Source organism: Elgaria multicarinata, chromosome 1 (assembly GCF_023053635.1).
Source record: "Elgaria multicarinata webbii isolate HBS135686 ecotype San Diego chromosome 1, rElgMul1.1.pri, whole genome shotgun sequence".
Taxonomy (NCBI): Eukaryota; Metazoa; Chordata; class Lepidosauria; order Squamata; family Anguidae; genus Elgaria; species Elgaria multicarinata.
In genome coordinates, this window is record NC_086171.1 from 64,041,140 (window position 1) to 64,055,974 (window position 14,835).

At 40.7% G+C, this 14,835-nt stretch overlaps 1 protein-coding gene across 2 annotated transcripts in view; it reads left to right on the forward strand.

Annotated features, from left to right (window-relative positions):
• Positions 1–12,459, forward strand: part of LOC134400790 (cytochrome c oxidase assembly factor 1 homolog) — a 76,565-nt gene extending 64,106 nt beyond the window's left edge. For both annotated transcript variants that reach the window (XM_063129378.1, XM_063129368.1), the window contains exons 2-6: positions 3,200–3,312; positions 5,884–5,987; positions 9,013–9,164; positions 9,834–9,910; positions 10,879–12,459. In XM_063129378.1, the coding sequence (XP_062985448.1) occupies positions 3,266–3,312; positions 5,884–5,987; positions 9,013–9,164; positions 9,834–9,910; positions 10,879–10,975 (477 nt within the window). In that variant the 5' untranslated portion in view covers positions 3,200–3,265 and the 3' untranslated portion in view covers positions 10,976–12,459. The remainder of the gene's footprint in view (positions 1–3,199; positions 3,313–5,883; positions 5,988–9,012; positions 9,165–9,833; positions 9,911–10,878) is intronic.
• The last annotated feature ends 2,376 nt before the right edge of the window (positions 12,460–14,835 follow it).

A 14,835-nucleotide genomic window follows, 5' to 3' on the forward strand; every position in this document is an offset into this window, starting at 1 on the left:
GAAGCAGGGGAAGATTGGCTAAATAGACGGTAGGTGGTCTTTTGCTCTCTTGCAAGAGCCCAAATAAATAAATAAAGCTTGCAAACCCATTCCCATGTTCATAAGGGCTCAGAAAACTTTCTGCTCATGCCTGCGCTACACCATATTGGCACTGGGTTAAATCCATTCTAGAGGAGATTTTGAGGCTGCCAGAGGGAAGAAAAATCACCCCTTCTGATTTCGCTGACAGAATTGCTTCCGTCCACGGAATGACAGTGTTGGGTCGAATCCACTATATTTACACTCTACTTTAGGTTCATCAGTATGTTGCCTTCATGCTCTGCTTTCCTGCAAATACATTTCCCCAAATCACACTGTAATCTAAGGGTAGGCAACCTGGTGTTCTCCAGATGTTTTGGTCTATAACTCCCACAACCCCTGTTCATGGGCCACTCTGGCTGAGGCTGATGAGAGTTGTAGTCCAAAACATGTGGTGGGTACCAGGTTGTCTCTCCCTGTGAGTATTCAAACAGTCCAAGCATTTGGTGGTTTGTGAAGGAGGGCTGCCCCATACATACAAAGCCACCATGTGCCGATGGGAGGAGATGTGCATGGGAGAACAATGGAATCTGTGTAGATTTAGAAGTGGATAATTACAGTGTGTTTTTACAAATCCACTGTGCAAATCTCAAACGTTCTTTTCTCCAAAGAAAACTGAGCATAGTACTATGTAGTTCCTTGCGGTGACCTTGCAGTATTTATGTTACAAATGTCCGTGGTTTCTACCCACAAAACAATTTTAACAACAAACAGTCTTGCAGGGGCTATTACCAGGAATGTAATATAAGCTTTTTCAGGATAATTTCCCCCCAAAATGAATATACTGAAAAGGCCCAAGTTAAATAGGATGTTGCTTTTGTCAAAAAATGTTTAAATCCAGTCCTGTAGAACAGGGGTGGGAACCATTTCAGCCGGAGGGCCTTGTTCCCTCATGGGTTACCTGGGGCAGCCTGCCAGCAGTAGGCAGTGCCAAAGCCAAAAGTAGGTGAGGTCCAAGTCACACTCACATTCACACCCCATTCAGACAAATACAGCTCTCCACACGTACACACCACAGAACATTGGTTTTCAACTGCTGGAGAGCATTTCAAGATTTTTTTTAAAGATAAGGGGGTTGGGGTGGGGAGAAACAGGCAGACATATCTGATAACAAATTAATAGTGAGTCACATTTTGCACATTAAATGTGATTCTTGGTTCTGAAAGGTTTTGACGTTTACAGCTTTAGAGAAATCTGTTGATTCCTGCTTATGTTCAGGATTATATGCAAGATTGGTGTAAATAACCTGTGCTGTTTCCCAGAGTGTGAGATTTCATTGTTTTTCAGCAAGCTGTCAGTAGTCCCCAGCAAGTAGATATTTGTGAACTGTTAACCTTGAATTTTACTCAGAAGAAGCAAATGTTGTGTGGCACTTCTAGGTCATGTTTTGAAATGGGACATAACAAGTGCCTGGGGTCACAGCACAGTTGGGAGGCTGTGATGTGTCTCAAAGATATCTGTAACTGTATCTTATGTCTGGTTGAGGAAGCAACATTAGACATGCAAATAGTGTCACTTGAGAAAGATACCAAGATAGACTGGAGAAAGGAAATGACTTATTTCTACCTCCTCCTCGGGGGCATTAGTTTCAGTTATGCCACACAGGAAGGTGTTTGAGAGATGTTGCCTCTGTTTTGTTTTCTTTTTAAAGAAAACTATGTATCGCAAGGAGTTCCTGGAGCCCAATGAAGGCTGAACTCATCCTCAGAGATACACAGCTTTCAAAAGTGCCCTAGTAATCAGGGTGGGGTTAATTTGAATAGGTGAGGTGGCCTGAGGGAAGGTACAAACTTAGCGTTCCTGTAGGAAATCAGGAGGCCAAAACACAAAAACTCAGGATTTTTTGGATGTGGCCTTTTTATGTGTTGTTTTATGTGGCAGCAATTAAAAAGGAGTCAGACCATTAGGCGAGGGAGTTTTCAAAATTAATTGTTTGTCTTCTAGCTGATTGACAGCTTTTACACCTCTTCTCTGCAAAAGCAACAACATTCTTCTCCAGAGGAATCCATGATTATACCTTTCTGTAGCTGACAATGTAATTATCAAATTTATTTATTGCGTTTCTATACCCCCCCAATAGCCAAACTTCTCTTCCAGGATTCCTGGCTACTGGCCATGCTAGCGGAGGCTTATGGGAGTTGAAGTCTACAACATCTGGAGGGCACCAGGTTGGAGAAGGCTGCTGTAGAGAAAAAACGTGTGAGAAGGAGGAGAGTTAGATTAATCTACCACAGAGGAGAGTTAGATTAATGTACCACAGAGAAAAACCTGCCAATAAGAAAGAAAAATACAGGGAGGGTGGTGATAATCTGTCTTGTTTAGCAAGGACATTTAGTGGTTATGGTGATGAAATGAGGAATTCAGAAGCTCTCTATCTCATTCCCAGCTTTGCTGGAGTCTTCTTGCATGACAGGAATGCTGCTTAGGGCTTCTTCAAAGCAAATGAGGACTCTTCAACACCAATTCGCAATGTACACAACACTGAATTTTACCACAATGCTTATGTCAAAGCCAAAAGGGATAAAGGGAACACATAATGATAATGATGCACTTCAAGTGGATTGAAGGAAATATTCTGTGAGAAAGGGTGTGACAGGGGACTCTAATAGAGAACCTGAGGTAATAATGCATATGAATATGTTTGTGGCTCCTGAAATACTTGTTACAAAACACCTTCTGACAACATAGCAATGATCTTATTATCTCTGTACCCCGACTTTCCCATAGGTCTCTTATTCCCCATCGCCTCCACTGCTGCCCACCAACTGGGATAAATGTTTAGGAGACCAATCCCCTCGCTTTCTCTATGACTCCTGTTAGTAGGGCCAAATGTTTCATTCCTCTGTGCCTCAGTTTCCCTCTCAGAAAAATGTTTTACATGGGTCAATTATGAATGGATAAGTTGTAAAATTTGAACGGGGCAAATGTCAAAATGGAGAGGGTTGATTGGAAGAGGGAATAAAAGGAAATGAAAGAAAGGTATGGAAGAGGGAATAAAAATGGGCCTGGAAGTTGTAGGGTATACATATCATCTGAGGACATGATTTCAAAGCAGTGAGGTTTTCTTTGCTCCCAGTGTAGTCTTTCTTCTTACCATCTGCTTCTATTTCTTCCTCTGTAGGAAAGGTGTGAGATAAGATACTCCTGTTTCAGAGCTGTTCCAAAGGAGCTGAAAAATACTGATTTCATGTTAATTCTTTTCAGTCAAGAAGATCAAGGGGAGAATTTGAAGAGGTATGGCTCAAACTCATTATAGACCATTGTATCATTGCATTTTCCTCACTGCTGCCCACCAAATGTTAAACTATATTTAGAAGTGGCTATTGCAGGATGTGTATGGTCACACCAGCTTCTCTTAGAAGGGACGAGGAATTTTTTTTAGCGCTGGTTTGTCTCCCAGCTTAAATATTAGTATGGAAAAGGGTTTCTGTGCTAGTGTTCCCCTTGTTCCACTCACTTAGCAGAAGTGTTGAACCTATTTAAGACCAAGGTCAAAAATCTATTTCTGAGAAGCTCTTGGAGGATACATTCCAGTGGTAGGTGGGGCCAAAGGAAAAAGGGGCAGGGCCAAAATAACAAAATTATGCTGGTATAATTGCCTATAGCTCTTCTTGCCCGTAACTGAGCCTTAGGAGAGGCTGTTTGACACTTTGAGAATGGGAAAAAAAACCATGCAAATGCTGGGAAACCATCAAACAATTTGTGGCTGGGGTCGGGGTCAGGGGTATTGCCTTCCGGAGGGCTGGATTGGGACTCCGGTCAGACTGGATTTGGCCTACAAGCCTGAGGTTCTGCATCTCTGCACTTAAGATATGACTCATGAGATGAAATAATATCTTACTTGGGAGACATCTGAAGCTCTGACATGCTCATAAGCTTTGCCTAGATCACCTTTCTGTCAATTTAATGCTCTGCTTCTTTCAATAAACGGTGTTTCTCAGCCTTCCTTGCTTGAGACATGATCCATTAGGAAGGTCTTCCAAGCAAGTCCCAACAAAATTAATGAGAGAGTTGCATAACAGCACTAGAGTTGGATCCAGAATCTACCTTCCATGGATGGAAAGGCTCCGCTCATTCCTGATTTTTGGAGATATACCCTTCCCCCCCCCATTCCACACACCCCAAACCTTCTGTGTACCAATTTCACAGGGGAGGCATGGGTGGGGAAGTCCACTTCCACCAGCTCAGTCTCATGTGCCTAAATCTGGATCCAGCCCCTCATAAATGCAGTTCATTTCAGTTCAGTGAGGTTTATTCAGGCAAAGTTTCTTCAGTGGAGTGTTGTGAGTAATACACAGTGATGTAGTGGTAAAAGTTGAAGTGCAGGCACTCATCATGAGAGACCCCATAGCCAGGCCCTCAAGGAGTGTCCAAAAATGCAGGCAGCAGTTTTCATCTCCACTCAGGAGCAACTCTTTTGTAAAGCAAATGGGTCTCCTTGGCCCAATTCAAGACCAGAGTAGCCCAAAATTATTTGCATTACAGCAGGGATAGCTCGCAAGGATATATTGTTGCTGGGGAAATCTATTCCCCCCAGCTAAGCTCAGAGGGAACAGGGAAGCCTGAGGGGGTGGCAGATGACATCACAGTCCCTGTTAATTGGGAAGTCCCAGTCCCGCTCTTTCAACCCTGATCACCCTGGCTCCATTGCATCACTGATATTATGACCACGCAGGCAAGGCTGATCCTACTCAGCCAGCACCCTCCACACAGCTTTAGGTGCAGAGCTGTAATGCGACTTACCTCACCACGTGGCAAGACACGGAGGCAGACGGCTTTACCAAACAGTGACTTGCACACTTGGCTTAGTTACCATTTTGTAAGTAAGCATTTATCACTGTAAATTAATTAACCCTTAAGGGGCCTGTGCACTCCCTTGCTTTGAGACCAGATATTCATGCCCTTAAACCAATGGAAATCTCTGAAACCCATAAAGGTCCAAACTGCATAAAGTGGGTGATAAGATTCTGCCATGGAGATAATACTTTCAGTAATCTGGTGATATGGGAAAAGACAGAAGAAGGAAAAAGCGGTGAACTGTTGACTTCAGGCTGTTTAGTGGTATTTTCTACCAGCCAGACTCATGCCTTTTTACATTCTCTGTGGTATTTGTCATCTGTCTGAATGACAGAGCAAAGTAACAAATATGCGGTTCTCACGGATAGGCACGGCCGGGACAGAGAGGGTGAAGGAAAGAGTATTGCAAAATCTTCCTGTTTGTCATTTCCTACTCTCTCTCTCTGTGTGTGTGTGTGTGTGTGTGTGTGTGTGTGTGTGTGCGCGCACACAATGGAAAGCTGCTAAAGTGTAGCAACCATATACTTACTGGTAATGAATTCACTTGGCTCCCCGCCCCCCTCAAGCCCTCCTAGCCAAATTCACCCATGACGTTTACTCTCTTTACTTCAGGGGGGTGTTTCACTTTGAGGTAAATCTAACCCCCCATCCCCTGAAACCTGAATAATATTCCCCAGTATTATTCAGCATGTATGGGAAACCGTGAGAACAATACTCTGCGTTTCTGGCCGTCCGCCACACCAGGGAGGTCATTTTCTCCTCGGCAATTAGTGAAGCGGTGGCATCCCTAAAAGAAACGAATAAACATATTCGGGCTGAGGTGTCCAGCCTGCTCAGTTCTCATCCTGGATTTCCTCTGAGGGAACTGCAGGGCCCCCTAAAGAGCTGAATGCTGCATGTCGGGATTCCATTCAGGCCTCTTTTGCTGGAATATTGAAAGGGCTTTGGCAAAATTCCCTTGTTTTTCTCATATACAAGAAGTCTGTTTTCCCCCCTCTTTCCCCTTAGGGAACAAAACATGCCAGCGTCCTTGAGAAAACTTCAGCAAATGGCTATTTATATGGGAGTTGTATCAGCTGGGGGAAGTGCTCTGATGTATTACTTCATGCAAAGTAAGTTCCATCTCATTTAGCAACTTAAATCTGATCTACATGTTCACCAGACTGAGGTGGCAGAATTGTATAGTGGTAGAATGGACTGCACCAGTTCAGACTGCAGGTGGTGGATCATGTCTATGAATCCCACCCCCAATACTAAAAACTCTTTACAAATAGAATACCAGCATAGGAAGCAGAAGGCTGGACTAGAGCTTTCCTCCTTGAGGTGTTAGTTTTCTGCCTGCAAGGTTAATATTTCTTACACAGAGGAGCATTCAAAAGTGAGCACTATGGTCCACTCTGCTGTAACTCAGCCACAGTTTTGTTCCTCTCGACAACTCCCTCCTTTTTAGTGTTCACAGCTAAGTCCATTGCAGATGCTGGTAAAAACAGATGCAGGAGCTGACCCTCAAGGTTTTTTTTAAAAAAATGTTCCATTTATATACGCTGCTTCTGTTCACATAAGGGTGGTACACTGTTGTAAAGCACCCTTACATCTCTCTCCATGTTTAAATTACACCTTATACATGAGGTTGATTGACACTGCTAAAGTCCTTGTGATGCAATTGTTTCCCCTAAATATAAGGCTTATTTTCTTGCTGCTGGATTTTTCCATAAAGTTGCAGAATTCTGATTCCTTTGGCAATTTTTTTTAAATTTTGGTGGTATGGAATACAAAGAGCTCTGCTGGTTGTAGCAGAGGCCATTTCTGAAAATCCTCAGAGTTGTTTTGAAAACTTGATTTCGTTTCGCATACCTTTTAAACATCCCCAATCCCACTTGATTGTGTAGGATTTCAGAAAAATAATGCACTTTAGCTTCATCTTGTATTAGATTTATAAGCCTCATGTTTAAAATGCAGAAGCGGGCTCTTACAGAGATGATAACATTTTCTCTATCCAAATAGGCCCTTTCTATGATGATTTGCTTTCATTGGCCTAGTGGGAGAAGAAGGGACGTTAGCGTGCCGAGATATAATGCCAAACTATCAAATCAGTCTTTGTGGCTTCCAAACATCACTGAAGCTTCTGCTCTGGTGTGATACTGATAGCTTTCAATGTCCTGCTTGCTATTTGGTTGCAAGCCAAGTGAGCTGTTCTTTACGAAAGGGCAATTGTTATTGAAAGGCAAAATGATGCATTACCAAATTGAAGCTGAAGCAGCAACGTGGAGTCACAAACTGATAAGGCTTCATTGCCTGGCTTACCAATTGTTCACCCTTAAAAACACGAGGCACAATCCAGCTTGCTGTTTGTATGCAAAGGCATACAAACAACCCGAGGGGTGAGCGGAGCAAAGATGTAGCTGATTTCAAGGAAACAGTAGACCCCCTTGAATGTTGTGTAAGTTTCATATTGGTTGGGTGAGGGTGAACAAGCTGAGATTAAATCCAGAAAAGACAGAGGTGTTGTTAGTCAATGGAAAGGGGTCTGGGAATTGAGATCCACTGTGTTCTGGATGGGGTAGCGCTCCCCCTGAAAGATCAGGTTCATAGCTTGGGAGCCCTCCTTGATCCTGTTGATGGGTCTTGAGGTGGCAACGGTGATGAGGACTGCGTTTGCACATCTACATTCAGTGCATCATCTGCAGCCTTTTCGAAGTCATTCTGATCTAGCACCAGTTGACCATGCCTTAGCTACATCACTGTTAGACTATTGCAATGCACTCTACATGGGGCTACCCTAGAAGAGTGTCTGGAAACTTCAATTCGTGCAAAATGCTGCTTACTGGTGCACAGTTCTGGGATTGTATTCCATGTGTCTTGAAAGACTTCCACGAATTGCCAATTGCTTCCTGGGCTCAATTCAAAGTGTTGGTTGTAATCTTTAAAGCTCTAAACAGCTTAGAGCTATGCTATTGGATGGACCACCATTATGAACTTGCTCAGTTACTAAGAGCAGCAGAAGAGGCCCTTTTTGAAGACATCCTCACTTACAGAGAGCCACTTGTCATGCTTTCTTCCGTGTTGCTCCCAAACTTTGGAGTAGCGACTGGTCTCTACTCCTTCTTGCATTCCAGAATGGGTTCAAGTCACATCTTTTAAATGCAGCTTTTAAAATAATTGTCACAGTTTTTAAGGTTGCTTTTAACATTATTTGTTTATGATTTTTATTTCTGATTTATTTATTTTTTTGAGAACTGCCTTGGTTGTTTCCAGAAAGGCAGAATAGAAACGCAGTCCATCCATCCATCGATGCAGTATTTTGCATAATTTTTCTAGGTCTTCCTATTAGGAGAAGGGACACAGAGCTATGCAGAACATTTGAACCCTGTCCCTAACTTCTGGAAATGGTTTACTTACTTTCAAGAAATATGGAAGCTTTTGAATTTTAGGGGAAAGCTTATTCAGCTACCCACCAGGCTTCTGAGTTATCAGCAGTTACTGCATGCAGTCTTTCTAATATATCTTCATAGGTATAAGGGCTAGAACCTTGGTTGTATAAAAGAGCAAATGTTTTCAAGAGTTTAATTAGCACTCAATACCACATTATGCTCCTTTTCTGCAATCTCATTGAATTGTGCTGTGCTCACCGCCCTGTCTATTAAAATGAATGGAGAAGTCTAATGCACATGGTAGCTGGGGTTGCTATTGATAGGGATGGTGGTGGGGTAGAATATAGTGACCATAAGCTGAATCTTCACCAGCACAAGGGGTTAGTCATCTCAGGTTCCCCATTGGGTTTTGGATAATGCTGTCTACCTCCCAGTATCAGTGTTATCTTCCCTAAATTGAGACTCAGTCAATTTAGTCCCTGCAGATCCATTTTAAACAGGACTTGTACAATTGGAATGGATGAGTATAACGTAGTCAACTCTCTCCTTTCTGTTGACATATAGAGCAAACTTCCATAGGAAGGATGCAGAGGGGGAGAAAAAATGGGAGGGTTATAGCCCGTTAACCTTCTTGGCTCTGACCCCTTTCAGAACAATTAAACACCATTCCATATCAGATTAATAGTTAACAATGTTCCTTTTCTGATATTCTTTACTTGCACTGGACGACTTCCAAAATAGTGGGTTTCTTTTCTTTTTGACTCAGAGAATTTTTCCAGAACGAAGTACTATCAGGATGCTCTTGAGCAGCTTCATAAAGACCCAGCAGCACTAGAGGCACTTGGTGCTCCTCCTCTGAAAGTACATTTCATCAGACTGATGGACAAGAGCAATTGTGTGGATCTGTCAAGAGCTCAGGTAACAGCCAGATGGATTGATTGCTGATGGTGGAAAAGGGAAGCAAAGGGGAGGGGGAATTCTAGTGAACTACAAGAGTAAATTACAGCATGACCACAAAGTGTGGTAAGACATAAGCATTTTAAGATGGTGCATATAATCTTCTATGCCAGTATAAAATGTCATTATGCTGTGTGTTAGAAGGCTAGGATTCCTGAAGCCATTAGGACACTAAGGTCCAGTTCACACGATGGTCACAGCCCACCTTGGCTTATTTAAACCATGGTTGGTTATGGTGCATGCTGGTGGTCATTTTGAATATTCAAGCCACCAATATTTAAGCCTCATTAAAAGTAAGGATAGATATCCCAGTCAAAACTGCTTCACAACTATAAACCCTATTGGAATAGGAAGATTTTCAGCAGCTGTTTGTCAGAGGTGGACACCTAGATTGAATTTACCTATTCGTCTGTAAGCTTATGCTTACACTTGGCCTAGTAAGGCATTATTTTGTATGTGTGCAAAGGAGGGATGGCTGTTGTTTATAGGCCTGAATAGTGGTCAAGCTCATACAATGATAATTTGGGATTTCAAGACTTTGGATAGATTCTGAGTTGTAACACTGTTCCATGCAAAAGGAATTAATTTCAATGCATGTTCATCAGAAGAATTTGACTTTTGCATTTGCAGTTAAAGATACCAGTATCTGGAACAAAGTCAGGTGGTTATCTTCATGTCAGTTCAGAAAAAGACTTCTCTCTCAACAGGTGTGTTAAAAAAAGACTATGCTTGAAAAAATGTTTAGACTTGTCTTTCAAACATTGTAATAGCAGTCTTTGGGAGATACATAAGTGCATGAAGTATGGACTTGGTGACTCCATGCAAAATGTTAACTTTGTTGATTCTAACTTGCATCACTTGTTGTATAGAATAGCTCCAGATGAGTTTTTTGCAATTTCTCTTTGCAAAGCTGTTACTAAAATTCTTGAACTACAGAACTCGATGTAACTTGGGTTCAATTCACACATGCATTTGGATGCTGCTTCACATGGTAGGAGGATGCTATTTTCTCATGTAGATACAGTTGCATTGCCAACAACTATATATTTGACTAGCATGGGTAAATTGGGTCCAGGTTTCAGCTGATTTACCCCAAGATTGTATCATTCCTATGAGCAGTGAGTGCTGATCATTTTGGAAGTAAAATGGGACTACACAAAAATAAGGTATAGTAACTAAGAACTTAGGATGTTCCCTAGGTATGCCAAAGATTTATTTTTAAAAAAGCCTTATGAATAAGTCTTTCAGAATGGTGATGCTAACAGAAATAAGAAAACTGGCTAGAGAGGGAACATCCCAGTTCACACTGAACGCCTAAGGTAAAAACTTATTGCAATAAAATGAGAGCAATCCTATGACCTCTAGAAAGCATGGGGGGCGCTATAGGATAGTTCCTGGATTTGGACCCTAGAGTCCAAGCTCCTTGTGATGTGTCAGAAAATCTAAGGAACTTATTTTTATTTTATTTATTAAAACATTTATGTCCCGCCCTATATCACAAGGATCTTATTTATTTATTTATTTATTACATTTCTATACCACCCAAAAGCCGGAGCTCTCTGGGCGGTTCACAAAAAATCCCAGGTTATAACTTTATTTAATAGATTTCTACTGTTGTCTTGCTACTGTTGGGCTTTGCATCAAAATGTCTAACTTACATGTCTGTTTGTATCAGTTGGCGTTTGCAGGAAGTCACATTGCAACTCCGCAGTGGCCAAAGTATTCAGGTGTACCTCTCTTCTGTGAAGAACACTACTGAGCAAGAAGTGTAACATTCAGAACGTTGCTGCTTACATTATTACTTGAATATCCTCATATGAAATGTACAGTCTAATAGACACCCTCAAACCAAGCAATGTTTATGTATACTATATTCCTGCATCTTGATAGTAAACTGAGGGTCAGAATGAAGCAAAGTAGGAGTGGTAAAGGCCCTAAAGTGCACAGGCAATATGGGATGAGTCAAAGAAGGGGCTGGATTTTTTTTTGTTCAACTTTTGTACCCCATCCTTCTTCCAGAGTTCAAGACAACTTAGTAATGTTTTTCAGGCAGTTTCTCTTCAGGTATCTTACAAGGGCTGAGCTACTTCGTTTCAACACTAGAATATATAATCTTCAGACTCTGGGCCTGAAACTACTGTAGACTAGGGATGTTCAATGATGGTAAATCCAGTTCTTTTTTGGCATGTACAACTCGCTTTGTGTCTTTGTGCTTTGCTGAGGACTTTCCCCCCAAAGTGTGGGAACTCTTTGGTGCATTTTGGAATGTTCTGCAAATTTCTGAACAATTTGCAGAGTATGGCTGAATTCACACAAACTACTCAGAAATTTGCACAAACTGCAGAACCCACCCACCCCATGTGAAAAATTCCCAGATGATCCATGAACCGGGCCAACTTGCTGCAAATCAAGTCAGGTTCTGCAGCAGACACCAAAACCAAGCTGGGGGGGGGAGTCTAGGAAAACACGTTGAACTCCCCTCCAAACGGATTTCCCTGACATCCCTGTTGTAGACATATGCTTTAAAGCATGTATCATACAATTTATTTTAAGAACCAAACTTCCGTAACTCAACGCAGTAACAGTGCAATCCCATACATGTCTTCTCAGAAGTTAGTCCCATTGTTTTCAATCTAAATATGTTTATACTTCCCCAAATCCCTGTTCATACATAAAGCCAACAGGGTGACTGTGGCCCAGTTACTCCACTAGAGTGTATGTGAAATCATGTTGGACAAGACTTTAATTTAAATGTTTATCATATGAGGCTACACTCCCAACTTTTAAGTACCTAGCAGCACAGTTGTTTCTCTCTGTGGATTTCCTCATTTCTGCCAGGTCTAAGCAGTTCAATCACCATTCCCTTATTACAGGTTGCTGAGATTTTTTCCACTGTCTTGGTGAGTCTATTTTTACAGCAATAAAGTTTGATCCCAATAACCTTGGTTTTGTTAGATTCTATTACATTAAATAAGATCAACGAATTATTCAAAGCAATACAACCCACATTTTGTAATACATTTAATATATTGGTGCAAATTGACACCCTGCCACATAGGATAAATGTCCCATCTGAAAGCCTTGCACTTCCAGCATTGAAAATAATAGATTAAAACATCCTATTGAGTCTTGCTGCAGTTAAAATACTAAGTATCAATTTGTATTGTATATCTTTGCCAACAACCCTTCAGATTCTGCACCTTTAATCATTATTTCAATACTTGATAATTTCTTCAGCTGACAACTAAATCCTTGAAGGCAACTTTGATGTTTACACCAAGGTATTGAAGTGGTTTACAAGAACTGTTAATCGCAAAGTTCAGTGCTATTTGAGGTTTTGCAAATAAACATTAATTGTAACGCATTCAAGTTTTCTATCTATTTTGTATCCGTAAATTTATATTTTCATATGACATGGAATAAACCTGGTAAGGATACTTCAGATTGCTGAAGTGAGATCATGACATCTTCCAGATATAGTGGTTTTGCATTGTTATGTTTTCCTAGGTTCCTTTAATTTGGAGGTGTTGAACCTCTTTCAAACTGAGAGCCAAATTCAATCTCAGAGAAGCTAGTGGTGCGTGGACCAAAGAGTCAGGGCTAAAAATCTTACTGCTACTAACTAAGCTGTACAAGAAGCATTTCAACCTTTTAGAATGAGAAGAAATAATGCAAAAGCTGGGAAACCATCAAACAACAGGCAGTTTGGTATAAAATGTAGGAACCAGATGAGAAAACTGGAGAACATCTAAAATGTTTTTAATCAATGCAACCTTGACATTACTTGAGGTATCTCCTCAAGCTATCAACTAGAGATATTGCTTTCATATAAATCAAGACAAAGGTTCAAAGTTTTTATAAACGTGAAACCATTTATTAACCTTACAAAATGTGAAAAAGCAAGACACATATTCCAGAGGACTAGGTAGTGCTCTCATCAGCTATATTACTATTGATGTGACAAACATTGTGAAAGGTAATAATATCAGTCATTCTTAAACTTGCTAACTTTTCAGTAGCATTATTGTTTGAATTAGGAATTAAGCACAAATGTGGCAAAATAATTTCTAGCCATGAAAAGAAGATAGTACAATGTAGTACAAATATTCTGCTTGATATTCAGTTTTTGTTGAATATGATAATGGAACTGCAGCAGGTAGAGTTTAAATGGCTAAAGCCAAGCCAATAAGTTGAATTCTAGCCAAGAACGAAGTGCATTTTTATAAACTGAGCTCCTTCATATTGGTGTGTCAACCGAAGGAAGTGGTGTGTCAAACACAAAATAACCTACCATAATAAAGGGAATGAAAATTCTTCCCTGTTAACAGCAACAACTATATGAAGCAGATTGACTTCTGGCAGCAGTTGCAGTCCTCCTCAGTAGCTCTGGATCTCTCACTGATTTCAACTGAACTTCATGGAAACTATTGCGGAACAGAAAAGCTACAGGTGGCAGCTAAATACTGGTTCCCTATCTTCAAAGGGTAACATTTGGCTTTTTAAAAGACACTAGTGAAGCACGTGCTACTGTCAGCTGTGATGGGAAAGGAATGGTTTTTCAATTAAGGCACAGAACAGGCAATGAAGCAATTAAAGCCACAGTTGCATTACTTTATGACAACCCTTTGGGATGCTATCTACTTCTCTTTAGCTCCTATGGGAAACAGGAAGTCACCTGAGAATTCATCAGTTCCCTAAAACCTGACAGTATTAGCTCTCCTACTTCCTGTTGGATGAAAATTTATGATATATAACTGCCAACAAACATTAAAGAACTGGAAAAACCAGTTTACCACATTAAAGCAAACAGTTTTGCATTGGCCAACAGAAGAACATAATAGACCTTCTGTATTTAAAGGTAATAATTCTATAACCACAGTAAGTGTACGACTGCCAAAATTCTGCAAAAATGTTTAGAGGCATGGCACTTCTTTGCTACTCAAGTAACTTTGGAGATTGTCAGATATCCACCTTTTCATTTTGCCCTTATGTTAACTATAGAGTACTTACAAGGTGTTGTTCAGAGTGCAAGCTTAACTCTGCAGTTCCAAATACCAGATCCCTAGAGATGGTAATCAGCATTGGAACCAAGTCATCTACATTTGCTGCTTCTACCTTCTCACAAAAATTCAAGAGGCTCAATGTTTCCTATAGCAGGAGGTTTAAGACTAGCACCATAGCTTGTAGATAGAGTAAGGGCTGCCCATTTTAGAATATAAAAGAGTCACAAAGAACTGCAATTGCAGGAAACACCATGGATATTGCATTCTCTCATTCAGTATTTGGAGAATCTTCCCACTTCATACAACTCACTATTTCACATTTTTCATAAGGTTAATTTCTCTGCTGTAGGACTTCAGATTTGTATCTTGGAATAATAAGGTTTGGTTCCAAGTCACTGCAATTGAGTCTTCAATTTATATATTTACTTTACAACTGCATGCTCACAAAATGTAGAAATTGATAGCATTCAAGTTTATAATATTGGCTGGTGTCCCTACACACATACTCTTCCCATGGCAGATGAACATAGGCTGTGCTTATAAGTTATGCTAGACGTCTGTAACATTACACATATTTGAAACAATTTGATAACTGTACAAAAACCCACCTTAAGGCACAGCAAGTTAAT